This window comes from Vicia villosa, unplaced genomic scaffold (assembly GCF_029867415.1).
Source record: "Vicia villosa cultivar HV-30 ecotype Madison, WI unplaced genomic scaffold, Vvil1.0 ctg.002659F_1_1, whole genome shotgun sequence".
Lineage (NCBI taxonomy): Eukaryota > Viridiplantae > Streptophyta > Magnoliopsida > Fabales > Fabaceae > Vicia > Vicia villosa.
This window is the reverse complement of record NW_026705996.1, coordinates 229,150-246,641: the sequence shown is the minus strand read 5'-3', so window position 1 is coordinate 246,641 and position 17,492 is coordinate 229,150. Positions and strand designations below refer to the sequence as shown.

The following is a 17,492-nucleotide window of genomic DNA, read 5'->3' as shown; positions in this document are numbered from 1 at the left end:
TTACAAACTGCTCAGCCAACTGCTAAGACTTCCTAGAGTATACTGATCACACTGATCACTCTAGTTCCTTACAACTTAATGTAATTCTAAGAGTATTACAAATGCTTCTTAAAAGCGATAATCACAACTGTGATATTTCTCTTAACGTTTAAGCTTAATCTCACTAAAATATTACAACAGCAATGTAGTGAGTTGATGAAGATTCTGAGTTTAGATTTGAACAGCGTTTCAGCAAGTTTGATATAAGTTGTTTTGGTGCAGAATCGTTAACCTTGCTTCTCATCAGAACTTCATATTTATAGGCGTTGAGAAGATGACCGTTGAATGCATTTAATGCTTTGCGTGTTCCGTACAGCATTGCACTTAATGTTATACGCTTTTGTCAACTACCTCGAGCCTTGTTCACGCTGTGTCTACTGACGTAGCCTTTAGTAGCTTTTAACGTTCCTTTTGTCAGTCAGCGTAGTCTGCCACCTGTACTTCCTTCTGATCTGATGTTTGTGAATACGACGTTTGAATATCATCAGAGTCAAAACAGCTTGGTGCATAGCATCTTCTGATCTTCTGACCTTGAAGTGCTTCTGAGCGTGATACCATCTTCTGATCTTCAGTGCTTCTGATCTCATGTTCTTCTGATGCTTCCATAGACCCATGTTCTGATTCTGCTTCGACCATCTTCTGATGTCTTGCCAGACCATGTTCTGATGTTGCATGCTGAACCATTTTGAGATACAACTTCTGAGCGCTGAATTATGCGTACTCTTTATATATATTTCCTGAAAGGGAAATTGCATTGGATTAGAGTACCATATTATCTTAAGCAAAATTCATATTATTGTTATCATCAAAACTAAGATAATTGATAAGAACAAATCTTGTTCTAACAATCTCCCCCTTTTTGATGATGACAAAAACATATATAAATGATATGAATTTGCGATCAGAAAGAGTAGACGGCAAAAGACAAATTACACAGCTATAGCAAAAGCATATGAATATGTCTCCCCCTGAGATTAACAATCTCCCCCTGAGATAAATAATCTCCCCCTGAAATATATACTCGAAGAACTTTGATAAAAGACTTCCCTGATTATTTCGGTAGAGACGATCATATAAGCTTCTGCCTTCAGAGAATTCATAGCTTCTGACTTCTGCTTCCATTGGACAGCTTCAGAACTTGAATTTCTTTGATCTTCAGAACATTCACAGCTTCTGACTTCTGCTTCCATTCAGGACAGCTTTAGAACTTGAATTTCTTTGATCTTCAGAACATTCACAGCTTCTGACTTCTGCTTCCATTCAGGACAGCTTCAGAACTTGAATTTTCTGGATCTTTTAGAACATTCACATCTTCTGATTTCTGCTTCCCTCGGATAGCTTCAGAACTTTGAATGTCTACCAACATCACTTCATGCTAGATTTGTATCAGAACATTGTTGAATGTACCAGAGCATCATCAGAGCATCTCTACATCCTGAAATGTTACAGAACAAAAACTAAACGACAAAAGTCAGCATGAACGAGTTAGAACATAAAATGTATGTTTGAACACATTATATATATCAGAGCCATATAGGCTGAAATAATGTATCAGAGCAAATAATGTATCAGAGCCATAACATTATATGTATCAGAGCAAATAGAATTTTGTCAGAACAGGATAGACAATGATATTCAAATTCTATTATCAGTGCTTCTGATTCATTCTTCTTTCTTGCTTCTGATCTTTGAAGCTTGACAGCACTCAGCTTGCTTCAGTTTCCATGGTTTTGCTTCTTGTGTTTGCTTCTGAAGATTCACTTCACTTCTCTGTACCTGCAAAACACTTAAACCATATAGAACTTGCAGTTCTTGTTAGTGAATGTGTGGGAGCCTTTACCCAGCAACTGATAGATTAATCAAATCATTTATCATTTATCTTCTCCCCCTTTTTGTCATAACATCAAAAAGAATATTAAAAAAAAAATTCAGATGCAGAAAACGAATGAAGAATAGCATTTAATGTTACGTGACGTGAGGAGAGATAATAAAGACAAATGAGGTGACTAGCACAGTTACCTATGGTCGGCGTCCCTTCAACTGCACGCACGTTTATCCACGAATAGTAACGACAGGTTTACCATCCCGAGATAAAACGTAACAGCTGTTTTGCTTTAAAAGATGTTCTGAAACAACTTAGACAATGAAACGTTAGTAATAACCGAATCATAATTTCTAAAAGATTTTAATCAGAACTTCTGACAAAAAAAAATTTTCAACATTCATTTCAGAAGATACTCATACATGAGAACTTCTCATCTTCTCATTTTGGGCATAAATCCATACTGATGTTCTTCAGAATGATCTTAAACCTATCTTCAGCCAGGGGTTTTGTAAAGATATCAGCCCATTGATGGTCTGTATCAACAAAGTTTAAAGATATGACACCCTTCTGAACATAGTCCCTTATGAAATGATGTTTAATCTCAATATGTTTAGCTTTTGAATGAAGAATAGGATTCTTAGATAAACATATAGCAGAAGTATTATCACAGAATATAGGAATGTTACTCTCAAATATCTGATAATCTTCTAACTGACTCTTCATCCAGAGCATCTGTGTACTACAACCAGCAGCAGCTACATATTCTGCTTCTGTCGTTGATAGAGCAATAGTTGCTTGCTTCTTGCTGTACCAAGAGATCAAATGACTTCCAAGAAATTGGCAGCTTCCTGAAGTACTTTTTCTTTCAATTCTGTCTCCAGCATAATCAGCATCGCAGAATCCTACTAAGTTGTATTCTTTAGATTTTCTGTAAACTAAGCCAACATTAGTAGTACCTTTCAGATACCTTAGAATTCTCTTAACAGCAGTTAAATGAGATTCTCTAGGATCTGATTGGAATCTAGCACACAAACAAACACTGAACAAAATGTCAGGTCTAGAAGCAGTCAGATATAGAAGAGATCCAATCATACCTCTGTATAACTTCTGATCTACCTTCTTACTTACCTCATCCTTACCTAGGATGCATGTTGGATGCATAGGAGTTTTGGCTTCTTTGCAGTCCAGAAGATTAAACTTCTTCAGAAGTTCCTTCACATACTTGGTTTGGTGAACATATGTTCCTTCTGATGTCTGATTTATTTGTATTCCAAGGAAATACTTGAGTTCTCCCATCATGCTCATTTCAAACTCAGCCTGCATAGACTCAGCAAACTCCTTTCCAAGTGTAGCATTAGATGTTCCAAAAATAATATCATCTACATATATTTGACAAATTAAAATATCCTTTTCAAAGGTTTTACAAAAGAGAGTAGTGTCCACTTTTCCTCTAGTGAAACCATTATCTAGAAGGAAAGAACTTAAGCGTTCATACCAAGCTCTGGGAGCTTGCTTCAATCCATATAATGATTTCTTTAGTTTAAACACATGATTCGGAGACATAGAGTCTTCAAAACCAGGAGGTTGATGGACATAAACTTCTTCATCTATATAACCATTTAAGAAGGCACTCTTAACATCCATTTGATAGAGAGTGATGTTATGTTGAGTGGCAAAAGAAATAAATAGACGAATAGATTCTAACCTGGCCACTGGTGCAAAGGTTTCTGTATAATCAATCCCTTCTTGCTGACTATAACCCTGAGCCACCAGTCTGGCTTTGTTTCTTACCACTTCACCTTTCTCACTGAGCTTGTTTCTGAAGACCCATTTTGTACCAATTATATTGAATCCATCTGGTCTTGGAACAAGATCCCAAACATCATTCCTTGTAAACTGATTCAGTTCTTCTTGCATAGCAATTATCCAGTCTGGATCTTCTAGAGCATGATCAACAGAAGTTGGCTCGATCAAAGATACAAGACCTAATTGACAATCTGCATTGTTCTTAAGGAATGCTCTTGTTCTGATTGGATCATCCTTCTTTCCAAGAATGACATCTTCTGAATGACCAGAGATAAGTCTGGATGATCTTCTGACAGATGGTTCTTCAGAAATGCTTAGATCCTCCAGGGAAGCTGATACTTGATCTTCTGGTTCTTTGCTTCTGAGGAGCTCTGCTTCTGATGCGTTGCTTCTTGGCTCAACAACTTCTGATATATCAATATCACAATCTGCAAAATTATCAAACTGCTTTGGTTTTTCAGAACCAAACTTATCATCAAACCTGATATTGATTGATTCTTCTACAACCAATGTTTCAGTATTGTATACTCTGTAGCCTTTTGAGCGTTCAGAATATCCAAGAAGGAAACACTTTTGAGCTTTGGAATCAAACTTACCAAGATGATATTTAGTGTTCAGAATAAAGCATACACATCCAAAAGGATGGAAATATGAAATGTTGGGCTTTCTATTCTTCCACAATTCATAAGGAGTCTTATTTAGAATAGGTCTGATAGAGATTCTATTCTGAATATAGCATGCAGTGTTTATTGCTTCTGCCCAGAAATGCTTAGCCATATTGGTTTCATTGATCATGGTTCTGGCCATTTCTTGCAGAGTCCTATTCTTTCGTTCTACAACCCCATTTTGCTGTGGAGTTCTAGGACAAGAGAAATCATGGGCAATACCATTCTCTTTGAAGAATTCTTCAAAGGATCCGTTCTCAAATTCACCACCATGATCACTTCTGACCTTTATGATTTTACACTCTTTTTCAGATTGAATCTGAATGCAGAAATCAAAGAACACTGAATGAGTCTCATCCTTGTGTTTTAAGAATTTTACCCAAGTCCAGCGGCTATAATCATCTACGATGACTAATCCATATTTCTTTCCTCTGACAGATGCTGTCTTGACTGGTCCAAACAGATCAATGTGCAAGAGTTCTAATGGCCTTGAGGTAGAAACAACATTCTTAGACTTGAATGCAGGTTTGGAGAACTTGCCCTTCTGACATGCTTCACAAAGAGCATCTGATTTGAATTTCAGATTAGGGAGTCCTCTGACCAGATTCAGTTTGTTAATCTGAGAAATCTTTCTCAAACTAGCATGACCTAATCTTCTGTGCCAGACCCACTGCTCTTCAGAAACAGACATAAGACAGGTCACCTTCTGACTCATAAGATCTTGCAGATCTGTCTTATAAATGTTGTTCTTCCTCTTGCCTGTAAATAGGATTGAGCCATCCTTCTGATTTACAGCCTTGCAAGACTTTTGATTAAAGATTATATCATAACCATTGTCACTCAATTGACTGATAGATAAGAGGTTATGAGTTAATCCTTCAACAAGAAGTACATTAGAAATGGAAGGAGAGTTACCAGACTTTATAGTTCCAGAGCCAATTATCTTGCCCTTCTGATCTCCTCCAAACTTGACTTCTCCTCCAGACTTAAGCACCAGGTCTTGGAACATAGACCTTCTTCCTGTCATGTGTCGTGAGCATCCAGAGTCCAGGTACCATGACATGTTGTGCTTTGTCCTTCTTGCAGCCAAGGATATCTGCAATAGGAATAATCTTATCCTTAGGTACCCACATTTTCTTGGGTCCTTTCTTGTTAGATTTTCTCAAGTTCTGATTGAACTTGGGTTTAACATTATAAGCAATAGGAGGAACAGCATGATAATTTTTAATGTGAGTTTCATGATATTTCCTAGGTTGTGTCACATGCTTCTTGGTGTGTGTTATGTGAAAACTTTGTGCATGTGAAGTGTGCCTAATATCATGAGAGTGGCCATACTTGAACTGATCATACAATGGCTTGTATGTAATTTTCATTTCATCAACAGGTTCAAGTTTGTATGGGGTTTCACCTTCAAAACCAATGCCAACTCTTTTGTTTCCAGATACGGCATATATCATAGAAGCTAGCTGACTTCTGCCAATACTTCTAGATAAGAACTTCCTGAAACTTAAATCATATTCTTTCAGAATATGGTTTAGACTAGGAGTGGATTTTTCTGAATCAGAAGGAGATCCAACATTATTGGATAATTTTAAAAGTTTTTCTTTTAATTCAGAATTCTCCAACTCAAGCTTCTTTGTTTCAAATTCAAATTGCTTTTTCAGCTTTTTGTATTTGAGACTAATCTGAGACTTGAGTTCCAGAAGTTCAGTTAGACCGGAAACTAACTCATCTCTAGTAAGTTCAGAAAATACCTCTTCAGAATCTGATTCTGATGTAGATTCTGATCCGTCATCTTCTGTTGCCATAAGCGCACAGTTGGCCTGCTCATCTTCTGAATCATCTTCTGACTCATCCCAGGTTGCCATAAGACCTTTCTTCTTATGAAACTTCTTCTTGGGACTTTCCTTCTGAAGATTTGGACATTCATTCTTGTAGTGTCCAGGCTCATTGCATTCATAGCACATGACCTTCTTCTTGTCAAATCTTCTTTCATCAGAAGATTCTCCACGTTCAAATTTCCTTGAACTTCTGAAGCCTCTGAACTTCCTTTGCTTGGTCTTCCAGAGTTGATTTAGCCTTCTGGAGATCAGGGACAGTTCATCTTCTTCTTCAGATTCTGATTCTTCAGGATCTTCTTCTTTGGCCTGAAAAGCGTTAGTGCATTTCTTGATATTAGATTTTAATGCAATAGACTTACCTTTCTTTTGAGGCTCATTTGCGTCCAGCTCTATTTCATGACTTCTCAAGGCGCTGATAAGCTCTTCCAGAGAAACTTCATTCAGATTCTTTGCAATCTTGAATGCAGTCACCATAGGACCCCATCTTCTGGGTAAGCTTCTGATGATCTTCTTTACGTGATCAGCCTTGGTGTATCCCTTGTCAAGAACTCTCAATCCAGCAGTAAGAGTTTGAAATCTTGAAAACATCTTTTCAATGTCTTCATCATCCTCCATCTTGAAGGCTTCATACTTCTGGATTAAGGCAAGAGCTTTTGTCTCCTTGACTTGAGCATTTCCTTCATGAGTCATTTTCAAGGACTCATATATGTCATAGGCCGTTTCCCTGCTAGATATCTTCTCATACTCAGCATGAGAGATAGCATTCAGCAAAACAGTTCTACATTTATGATGATTCCTGAAAAGCTTCTTTTGATCATCATTCATTTCTTGCCTTGACAGCTTCACGCCACTGGCATTTACTGGATGTTTGTAACCATCCATTAGAAGATCCCATAGATCACCATCTAGACCCAGAAAGTAACTTTCCAGTTTATCTTTCCAGTATTCAAAGTTTTCACCATCAAATACCGGCGGTCTAGTATAACCATTGTTACCGTTGTATTGCTCAGCAGAGCCAGATGTAGATGCAGGTGTAGATGTAGACTTTTCACTTTCATCAACCATCTTTTAAATGAAGCGTTTTTCTCTTCCTGAATCTTTTCTAAACACGGTTAAGTGCTTGCACCTTAGAACCGGCGCTCTGATGCCAATTGAAGGATAGAAAAACACTTAGAAAGGGGGGATTGAATAAGTGTGACTTTAAATCTTGGACGATAAAAATAAATTGCACAATTATTTTTATCCTGGTTCGCTGTTAACGAAGCTACTCCAGTCCACCCCCGCAGAGATGATTTACCTCAACTGAGGATTTAATCCACTAATCGCACGGATTACAATGGTTTTCCACTTAGTCCGCAACTAAGTCTTCCAGAGTCTTCTGATCACACACTGATCACTCCAGGAACAACTGCTTAGATACCCTCTAAGACTTTTCTAGAGTCTACTGATCAACACGATCACTCTAGGCTTAGTTCACTCCTAAGACTTCCCTAGAGTATTCTGATCAACACGATCACTCTAGTTACAAACTGCTCAGCCAACTGCTAAGACTTCCTAGAGTATACTGATCACACTGATCACTCTAGTTCCTTACAACTTAATGTAATTCTAAGAGTATTACAAATGCTTCTTAAAAGCGATAATCACAACTGTGATATTTCTCTTAACGTTTAAGCTTAATCTCACTAAAATATTACAACAGCAATGTAGTGAGTTGATGAAGATTCTGAGTTTAGATTTGAACAGCGTTTCAGCAAGTTTGATATAAGTTGTTTTGGTGCAGAATCGTTAACCTTGCTTCTCATCAGAACTTCATATTTATAGGCGTTGAGAAGATGACCGTTGAATGCATTTAATGCTTTGCGTGTTCCGTACAGCATTGCACTTAATGTTATACGCTTTTGTCAACTACCTCGAGCCTTGTTCACGCTGTGTCTACTGACGTAGCCTTTAGTAGCTTTTAACGTTCCTTTTGTCAGTCAGCGTAGTCTGCCACCTGTACTTCCTTCTGATCTGATGTTTGTGAATACGACGTTTGAATATCATCAGAGTCAAAACAGCTTGGTGCATAGCATCTTCTGATCTTCTGACCTTGAAGTGCTTCTGAGCGTGATACCATCTTCTGATCTTCAGTGCTTCTGATCTCATGTTCTTCTGATGCTTCCATAGACCCATGTTCTGATTCTGCTTCGACCATCTTCTGATGTCTTGCCACACCATGTTCTGATGTTGCATGCTGAACCATTTTGAGATACAACTTCTGAGCGCTGAATTATGCGTACTCTTTATATATATTTCCTGAAAGGGAAATTGCATTGGATTAGAGTACCATATTATCTTAAGCAAAATTCATATTATTGTTATCATCAAAACTAAGATAATTGATAAGAACAAATCTTGTTCTAACAGAAATAATGAACGTAGCCTTGATTAGCAAATGGAAGTGGCGTTTGATTGTGGAAAAGGAAGCGATTTGGAGGGATATTATAATTGCTAGATATGGCAATGTTAGGCTTAAGGTTCTAGTTGGGGACAATTCGGTGTTGGAAAGGAAAGATTCAATTTGGTGGAGAGATTTAATTTTACCGGATAATTATGAGAACCTTCAAAACAAGCATTTCGCGGGAGCAATTGAATGTACGGTTGGGAATGGAGAAGATATTCCTCTTTGGTATGCTTGTTGGTTAGGTCCGCAAATGTTAATGGAGGCATTCCCGGAGCTGTACCATTATGCAGTAAATCATTTGGAGGCTGTTTGTAATGTCGGTACAGTGCGTGACGGAAGGTGGGATTGGAGAGTTGACAAACTGGTGGCCACGGGCAGTACTGGAATTGTGGAGCAGCAGCACTTTGTCTTGTTTTCCGAACTGTATTATCTTTTGCATGGTCTGGCTTTTCGCGGCAGCAGCATGGATGGTTTTACGTGGAACTTGTGCGAGGATGGGGTCTTCACCGTCAGCTCCTGTTACGACCATTTCAAGGAGAAGCTTTCCGGCCCTCCTTTAAAGCATGACAAGGTAACTGCTCTGGATCATCTTTGGAAAATAAAATCTCCTTCAAAAAATTTGTTTTTCGGGTGGCGTTTGATTCTTGAAAAATTAGCCACAAAAGATCAATTGGCTAGAAGAGGTATTCTAGTAGAAGGTATAGAGACCGCTTGTGTGTTTTGCCAATCGGAGGAGGAAACATTAGTACACTTATTTGCGGGTTGTTCGGTTACTTTAGGAATTTGGCGGAAAGTTTTTGGTTGGACGGATCTTGGTACAACAATGTCATTGGAGGATTTTGTGAATTTTTTTCACAATTGTAGCAATATAAAGTGTGTTAATAAAAGGTTTATAGGAGCGGTGATTTGGCTCTCGACGGTGTGGAGCTTGTGGCTCAAACGCAACGCGATGGTTTTCAAAAATGAAACTTTTAGCTTTACCGATTGTATGACGGAGATTGTTTTCAATTCGTGGAGGTGGCTTAACTCGTTTTATAAACGGGTGGACTTTTGTAATTTTTATCGATGGAATATCCTACCGCTCTCTTGTTTTGAGGCTTAGGAGCTTTCCTTTTGTATATGAGGCAGAGTAACCCTTTTACCCCCATCAATCTATTGCTTATTAAAAAAAAAACTATTTACCAAAAATTATTGTTTGATATATTTATGTTATTAATGCTTACAAACTAATTTCAAAAATTAAATTTATTAATCCTTATGAGTGTTTGTGGTTTAGTTATGACATATAATATCATAGTTATCTAAAAAATTAATTGCTTATATGTCTTAATTATTTAAATATTTAGTAATTAGTTATACTCTAGCAAATATATTTACAATTTAGTTGGAGGATGTGAGTTAACAATCGAACTAAGTCGTTTGAAAGATATATGTACTATGTGGTACTGCTAAAACAAAAATGCATCTACATTCAATTATCTTTTAATTGGACCAAGTCATTTGAAACTATAATGTTTGGTTTTTCTTCCATAGGTAAATATATTTAACTTGTATTTTTAAATAATTAAAAGATAAATAAAATTACTACTTGTTTTTTTTCGGAGATTTTCATATTTATAATAAAATTTTAGAAAAATTTGAATTCAAAACAACTGAAATTAAAATAGGGTATAGATTAAAAAATATATAAATTTAAATTTAAAAATTAATTAACATATTTAGATATGATTTTGTAAACGGTTTTAATTGAATTGTCAATTAAATTTTCAAAAGTAAATCAAATCAAATTATATGTGTTTAGACGCTAGATTTGCTCAACAGAAAAACAAATCTAGATTTATTTGACGTCAAATAAATTTTCACATAATTTGCTATAACTATAAATGCTCATCCTTCACTCACTCTTACACATCACTCTTTTACTTCTTTGATCATCCTATCACTCCAAACAACAAGATGAGAAAGAAAAGTATTCCATATTGTTCTTTTCAATATCCATCTTGGTGTCGTGATGATAAACACACACAACCTTTAAGAGGGAATCAAAGTGACAATGACAATTCTGAGAAAGAGAAACATGCATGTCATGTTTGCAGTAAGGGTTTTCCGTCCAAAAAGGCTTTGAATGGACACATGAGAATGCACAAAAAGGGTAACAAGGCTATTCCTCCGCCACCAATTTCATCTCCTCAGAATATTGACTTATCACAATATTTGCCACCAAGATCGCATAACTGCAGCAAGAGGAATAGTGATATCAATACTATTGATAACGATTATGGTGACAGGAAAAGGATGAAGCTTCACGGAAATATGGTTAACGAGAAGGTCAAGGAACAAGCTTCGACGCCAATTACTGATCATGTTAGCGGCATTGATGAAAGAGTGAAGATGAAAGTGGAGGATACTGGTGTTGAGATTCAAGATTGTTAAAGAAAATTATTAATAGAAGATTATAATAGTTGTTGTTTCAATAACATGAACATGAGTATTGTGATTGTGATTGTTTGTTTGTATTCATGAGAACTATTCTTTATTTTAGCGTTAATAAAATTTTAATTTCTGTTAAAGTAGTTCAATGCAAATTTTTATATATTTGGGTCGTTACGTAACATGAGTGATAACTGATATGAATTGGAAACAATCTTACATTACAGGTTACCTAAGACGGGGAATGTATTGGAGAAAAAAAATTGGTTTTCCGTGTGATAGTTTTGAATTGCTGTTTGCGCTTACTGTTTTTTTTTCTTTCGCTTTCTATCACTGTTTCTGTTTTCCCTCTGCTTTGTTATCGACCTAGTCTAGTCTTGGCTTGGTTTCAATGTCTTTGTGCTATATGGTTCCAAATTGAAATTCACTGGTAGCCATGAAGTCTCTTGGTATATTGGTGAGTACAAGCATAATTTATACACCATGAAGAAACTTGAAGCCCAAGCAACCAATAAATAACTAACTAACAAACAATCAAACTTTATGTATATCAGTAAAAAGACTATTCTTGTATGTGCATTCTGTATACCTACAAAATGTGGTAGGTTTTGATCCATCATGAAATGTGTACCTAATTCATGTTCAATTGGTAGTTTTTTTGAACTAGCTAGCTAACTATGCCTTTCAAGGACTCTATTGTGACAGACTGATTCTTACCATAACAGTACAGCTTCCAAAGCAAAAACACAACCAACTTAACTTCTACTCAAGATCCATATGCAAACCTTTTCTTCAGTAATTTACTTTAACAACATATTGGACTAGGTCTCACTCTGCTGATACAAGAGGTTGCTATTTGAACTGAGGTAGGGTCTTTTTAAATAGGAGGTTAATTAAGGCTTCGTGATGAATTGATGGAAGTTTAAGATGCAGGTGGTTGCTTGGGATTTGATGTTGAGATTTATGTATGAGAGTAAGATTGTTATGTTGGATATTGTAGTTTAGGTGGTGTTGTATTGTTTTGTACATGGTCTAGCCAGGGAACATATGCTCTCACTCAATGATTATATTTGGAGATCATATAGTTGGTCTTTCACAATAATATCATGTTTTGATCAACATGATTTGAAGCATCCATTAGTATGATGTTACAAATTTTACTAGCACGCTGCTCGACAACCTAGAAGCAGTAGCATATCTAAACCGAATCTTAGATATTAGACAGTTGGAAACCTGTTTTAGTGGCTATTGTTTAAAGAAGCTGATAGATTCCAAAGTAGGAAGGAGACTAGGCGAATACTATTTAAATTTGGTCAAAACTTGATATGATTATTCTTGTTCATCATTGTTAGTGATAGTGTCACACTGACATGCTAAGATTATCTTGAATCTTGTAATGTTATAATTTGTTTGTTATTATTTGTGTGTAGAATAGTTCGATCGGATAAATAAACTGTAGTCATTATAAATGTTTATCATGTGTTGCTTGATCAACAAGTTAACCTAAATATTGCCCTAACTAAGCATGCATGGATTCTGTATGAACTGTAGAAAATATCATGTGTACACTTCTATGGCAGTGATGTATTGCTTGATCACCAAGTTTTAATCAGTTTGCAGTTAAGATAAAAGTTCTAACCTGTCCCCCTTGATTTTTGCCTTACAGTTTGTCTATATTGCTGCTTGCAAAAGATAACATAAAAGTTCAGTTATATGCCAACTATTTATAACATTGTATTGTATGACTACTTTGTATTTTGGTATAAGATAGTTTAAAGAAAAGTTAACATGTGAAAATATCTTATGTAAAAGAGAATTATAACCCTCCAACCTTCACAAGTATAAGAAAAAAAAGTAGGACATATAATATCATAGTTATCTAAAAAATTAATTGGTTATATGTCTTAATTATCTAAAGATTTAATCGGTAATACTCTACCAAATATATTTACAATTTAGTAGGAGGATGAGAGTTAACAATCGGACTAAGTCGTTTGAAAGATATATGTCCTATATATGTGGTAATGCTAAAACAAAAATGCATATACATTCAATTATCTTTTGATTGGACAAGTCATTTGAAACTATAATGTTTGTTTTTTTTTTCCATAATTAAATATACATAACTTGTATTTTAAAATATTTAAAAAATAAAAAAATTATTACTTGATTTTTTACGGAGATTTTCATATTTCTAAGTTAATTTTAGAAAAATTTAAATTCAATTCAATTGAAATTGAAATAGGGTATAGAATAAAAAATACATAAATATTAATTTAAATATTAATAAATATTTTAGATATTATTTTGTAAACTGGTTTTAATTGAATTTTCAATTAAATTTTCAAAAGTAAATCAAATCAAATTATATATGTTTAAACACTAGATTTTCTCAACAGAAAAATAAATCTAGATTCACTTGACCAAGTCAAATAAATGTTCATATATTTTGCTATAAATGCTCTCATATTTCACTCACTCTTACACATCACTCTCTGTCCTTCAACAAACAACAAACCGAAGATCACAGCATTTCCTTTCTTTATTCTTTAACCCTTTTATCATCCTATCACTCCACACAACAAGATGAGGAAGAAAAGTATTCCATATTGTTCTTTTCAATATCCATCTTGGTACTATGATCTTAAACACACACAAGCTTTAAGAGCTGATCAATCTCACAATGACAATGACGAGAAAGATAAACATGCATGTCATGTTTGCAGTAAAGATTTTCCATCCAAAAAGGCTTTGAATGGACACATGAGAGTACACAAAAAAGATAACAAGGCTATTCCTCCGCCACCAATTTCATCTCCTCACAATATTGACTTATCAAAGTATTTGCCACCAAGATCGCATAAATGCAGCAAGAGGAATAGTGATAACGATCATGATGACAGGAAAAGGATGAAGCTTCACGGAAATATGGTTAACGAGAAGATCAAGGAACAAGCTTCGACGAAGCCAATCACCGGTCATGTTAGCGGCATTGATGAAACAATGATGGATATTGGTGTTGAGATTCAAGATTCTTAAAGAAAATTAATAAGTTGATGTTGAGATTCAAGATCGTTAAAGAAAATTAGTAATAGAAGATTATAGTTATTATAGTTAGTTGTTATTTCAATAACATAACATGATTATTGTGATTGTTTGTATTCATGAGAATTATTCTCCAGTTTTTCTTGATTAAAATTTCAGTTTATATTAAAGTATTTCAATGCAATTTTATTTATTTATTTGGGTGGTTACATTACATGAGTAATTTAAATTGGAAACAACTTACTATATACGGTATGCACTGCAGAAATTATCATGTGTTACTTGATCACCAAGTTAACCTAAATATTACCCTAACTAAACAGAACCGATGACGGGGAAGGTGTTGGAGAAAAAGTTTTGGTTTTCGGTGTGATAGTGTTTATTTGCGTTTTGGGGTTATTGTTTTTTTTTTCCTTTCACTTTCTATCACTGTTTGTTTCTGTTTTCCCTTTTCTTTAGTATGACCTAGTCTAGTCTCAGTTTGGTTTTAGACTTTTACTGTTTTTTGTTCTATGTGGTTCCGAGGGGTGAGGATTTTGGTTTGTTTTCAGACAGGTGTTTTTATTTGTAGATAGATATGTATTTTCTGGAAAAACCAAATATAATTTAGCAAAGCCATGGAGTCCATGTTTTTAAATTGCAGTTGCGGTCGCGGATGCGGTTGCGGGTGTTGCGATTGCGGCCATTGCAGTTGCTACGATGCACATTGCGGCCGTTGCGGCATAAATTTAAATTAGGAAAGATTTGAAATACACCATTAAAAGACACTTAATGTTCATATTTTACATTACAAATCAGATGTAAATTGAGTCTATGAGTTCTCAAATGTTGAGTTATGATGAAAATAATTGAAGAAACATGGATGAAGGTGTTTGATGTGAATTTTAGTATTGTTGAACGTGTGATTACAAATCACACCGCAATTGCGGCCCCATGCGGATGCGGAGCCTACCGCATCAGCAATATTGCGGCCGCAATTGCGGTTGCGGACCGCAATTTAAAACCATGTATTGAATATTAGAAAGTTAGAAAGCTACTTCAGTGGCTATTATTCAAATTTGGTCAAAAAAATGATATGATGACTCTTGTTCCTCCTTGTTAGGGTGACATGCTTAGGTTATCTTGCATATTGTAACGTGTCAATTGTTTGATATTTGTAGGTAGACTAATTTGATGAGCTAAATAATGCAGAACACATAATCTATTTGAGCTAAACATTGAGCTTAGCTTATTTCCATTGATGTGATCAATATATATACAATGTGGATAACTTGTATCTCAAGTAATGACAAATTTGGATAGCAATTTATAAATGGAAAGCAAGAATAACTAACTTAAGTTATACTAATAAAAATTATTTATAATGGTCCAATACTAAATAAACTAAAATGCAATTATTGTAAATGTTCACATAAGGTATATGTTTGGTTTTCAATTTTTTACTTCAGTTGACTACTTATCAGTGTTGTCATTAGTTTTAGCAAAATCATCGTTGTGTATCTACTTAAAGGTTTCTAATAGGGGTGGGTTTGATAAATCTTTTTGAAATATTTGTGAGAAGTTATTTTAAGCTATTAAGACGTTTTAGTGATGTTTTACATATAATTAGTCTCGAGAAGCTGTAGAGAGATAATGATGCAGGGTACTTATACTTGGATTTGTAACGAAATAAGTGGTAATGACTGCAATGAGTGTGGTAAGGGTATATGGTATTCTTCTTTCCCGTCCACATGGTCATGAAGATGTTCTAATATGAAGCGTTGAAGAGAAAAGCGCCCGAAAGAGTTGAACCCTCAACTCTCCCGAGGGTACACGACCACGCTCTCGATCAATATCTCATCAATAAAATTAATTGAACGGTCATCTATACAAGGTGTTGTATTACAAGTAGGCGGTTTAAACCGTTCATACTATATAAAAACCAGATCAAGCAATTTCAGGTATTCAATTCGTTCAAGTTGTTTTACGGTTTTGAAAAATATCTTCACTAAAGAAATTACCGGTGTGAGTCGCGGACTAGGCTGGTCTCTTTAAGACGTTTCGTGGCCCTGCCCAAGATTATGCAAAGCAGTCACTCAACCACGTCATCTCAAAGATTAAACATCTCAGTTCTATACTGTATGATTTCTACTTGCACGATAGATAATCGACTTAGAAATACACCTTTCGATGATTCAAATCCTAATCAAATATGCTATAAATATCACTCGTAGTATCTAGTATATAGATCAGTCATAGTAATTTCTCAAATGATGAAAAATTCAAATAATTCTCAAGAGAATTCAATAATAATTATTTGACCACTCAAAATAATTTCTCATTTAAGGAGAAATTCAATTAATTCTCCAAAGAGAATCTAAAAATAATACTTTATAATTTCTCAACTCAAATGAGGAGAAATTAAAATAATTCTCTAAAGAGAATTCAAGAGAGTACTAGGGAAATTCAACAAATAGAAATAAATGAGGAAAGTTACGAGAGTGAGGAAGGAAAAACTAAAAATAGGCTTTTGGTGCGTTTTGGAATAAAACAGAGAATTTCCTTATATAATGAAGTGAGCTAGCTAAGATATCACACATAAGCAATGTCCGACTAAGAAATTATTTCAACTAACACACAATGTGAGAGTTAAGAACTTTTTCAAATTCATCTACCTATTGGAATATTGATATATTCCAACAATTCCCCACTTGATTTTAAAAAAATTGTTTCACAAGTAACTTCAAACGTTTCTAAAATTGTGCATGAACAAAGGTGTCTACGACTTGAATCTTTGCGTATCAAGTAGGATTCTGATTCAACAAGAGTGACACAATTGTCTTAAACTCTATCTCAAACATCAAATTCGCACACAACCTTTTCTTAAACTCTTGATTCATGCGGCTTCTCTACCAAGATTATTGTCTCTTCATCGAATACATAATTTATGGTCTTCATCTTCTGAAACACTAATATCTTTCTTGAACAAATTAGATAACGTACTCTTGAAGTCAAGGTGAATTCGAAAATTACTAGATTTGAAAACCAATGTCACGGTGTTGTTGCAACCACCAAAGCTAAAAAAGCTATGCCTCTCCCTCTAGTAAAGAATGTTCTAACGCTAGTGACTTCTCTATCCACTCTTACGCATGAATATCTTGCTCCCCAAGAATTGACCGAGGAACGTTCCAAGTCTTTATGTTCTTCCAACATATGCATCGTCTTTTCCAAGGCCAACCTTCACAACAACCTCTTTCACAATCGTTAATGCCTTGACACAGGATGCTCCAAAATATTCAACAACAACAAGTAAATCTAGGTATACAAGGAGTTTCCTACCTACTGAATAACTCTTGGTACAAGAACAAAACTCACAAGCCTTAGTGCACAAGATACTCAAAATAGAAGAGAGCTTG

At 35.2% G+C, this 17,492-nt stretch overlaps 2 protein-coding genes across 2 annotated transcripts; both read left to right on the top strand.

The window, feature by feature from the left end:
• Positions 1 to 8,590: 8,590 nt before the first annotated feature.
• On the top strand, positions 8,591 to 9,724 carry LOC131639491 (uncharacterized). The gene has a single exon (XM_058909984.1). The coding sequence runs from the start codon at positions 8,591 to 8,593 to the stop codon at positions 9,722 to 9,724; it is 1,134 nt and encodes a 377-aa protein (XP_058765967.1).
• Positions 9,725 to 10,578: 854 nt separating this feature from the next.
• LOC131639490 (uncharacterized) lies at positions 10,579 to 11,055 on the top strand. Its single transcript, XM_058909983.1, has one exon. The coding sequence runs from the start codon at positions 10,579 to 10,581 to the stop codon at positions 11,053 to 11,055; it is 477 nt and encodes a 158-aa protein (XP_058765966.1).
• Positions 11,056 to 17,492: the final 6,437 nt, after the last annotated feature.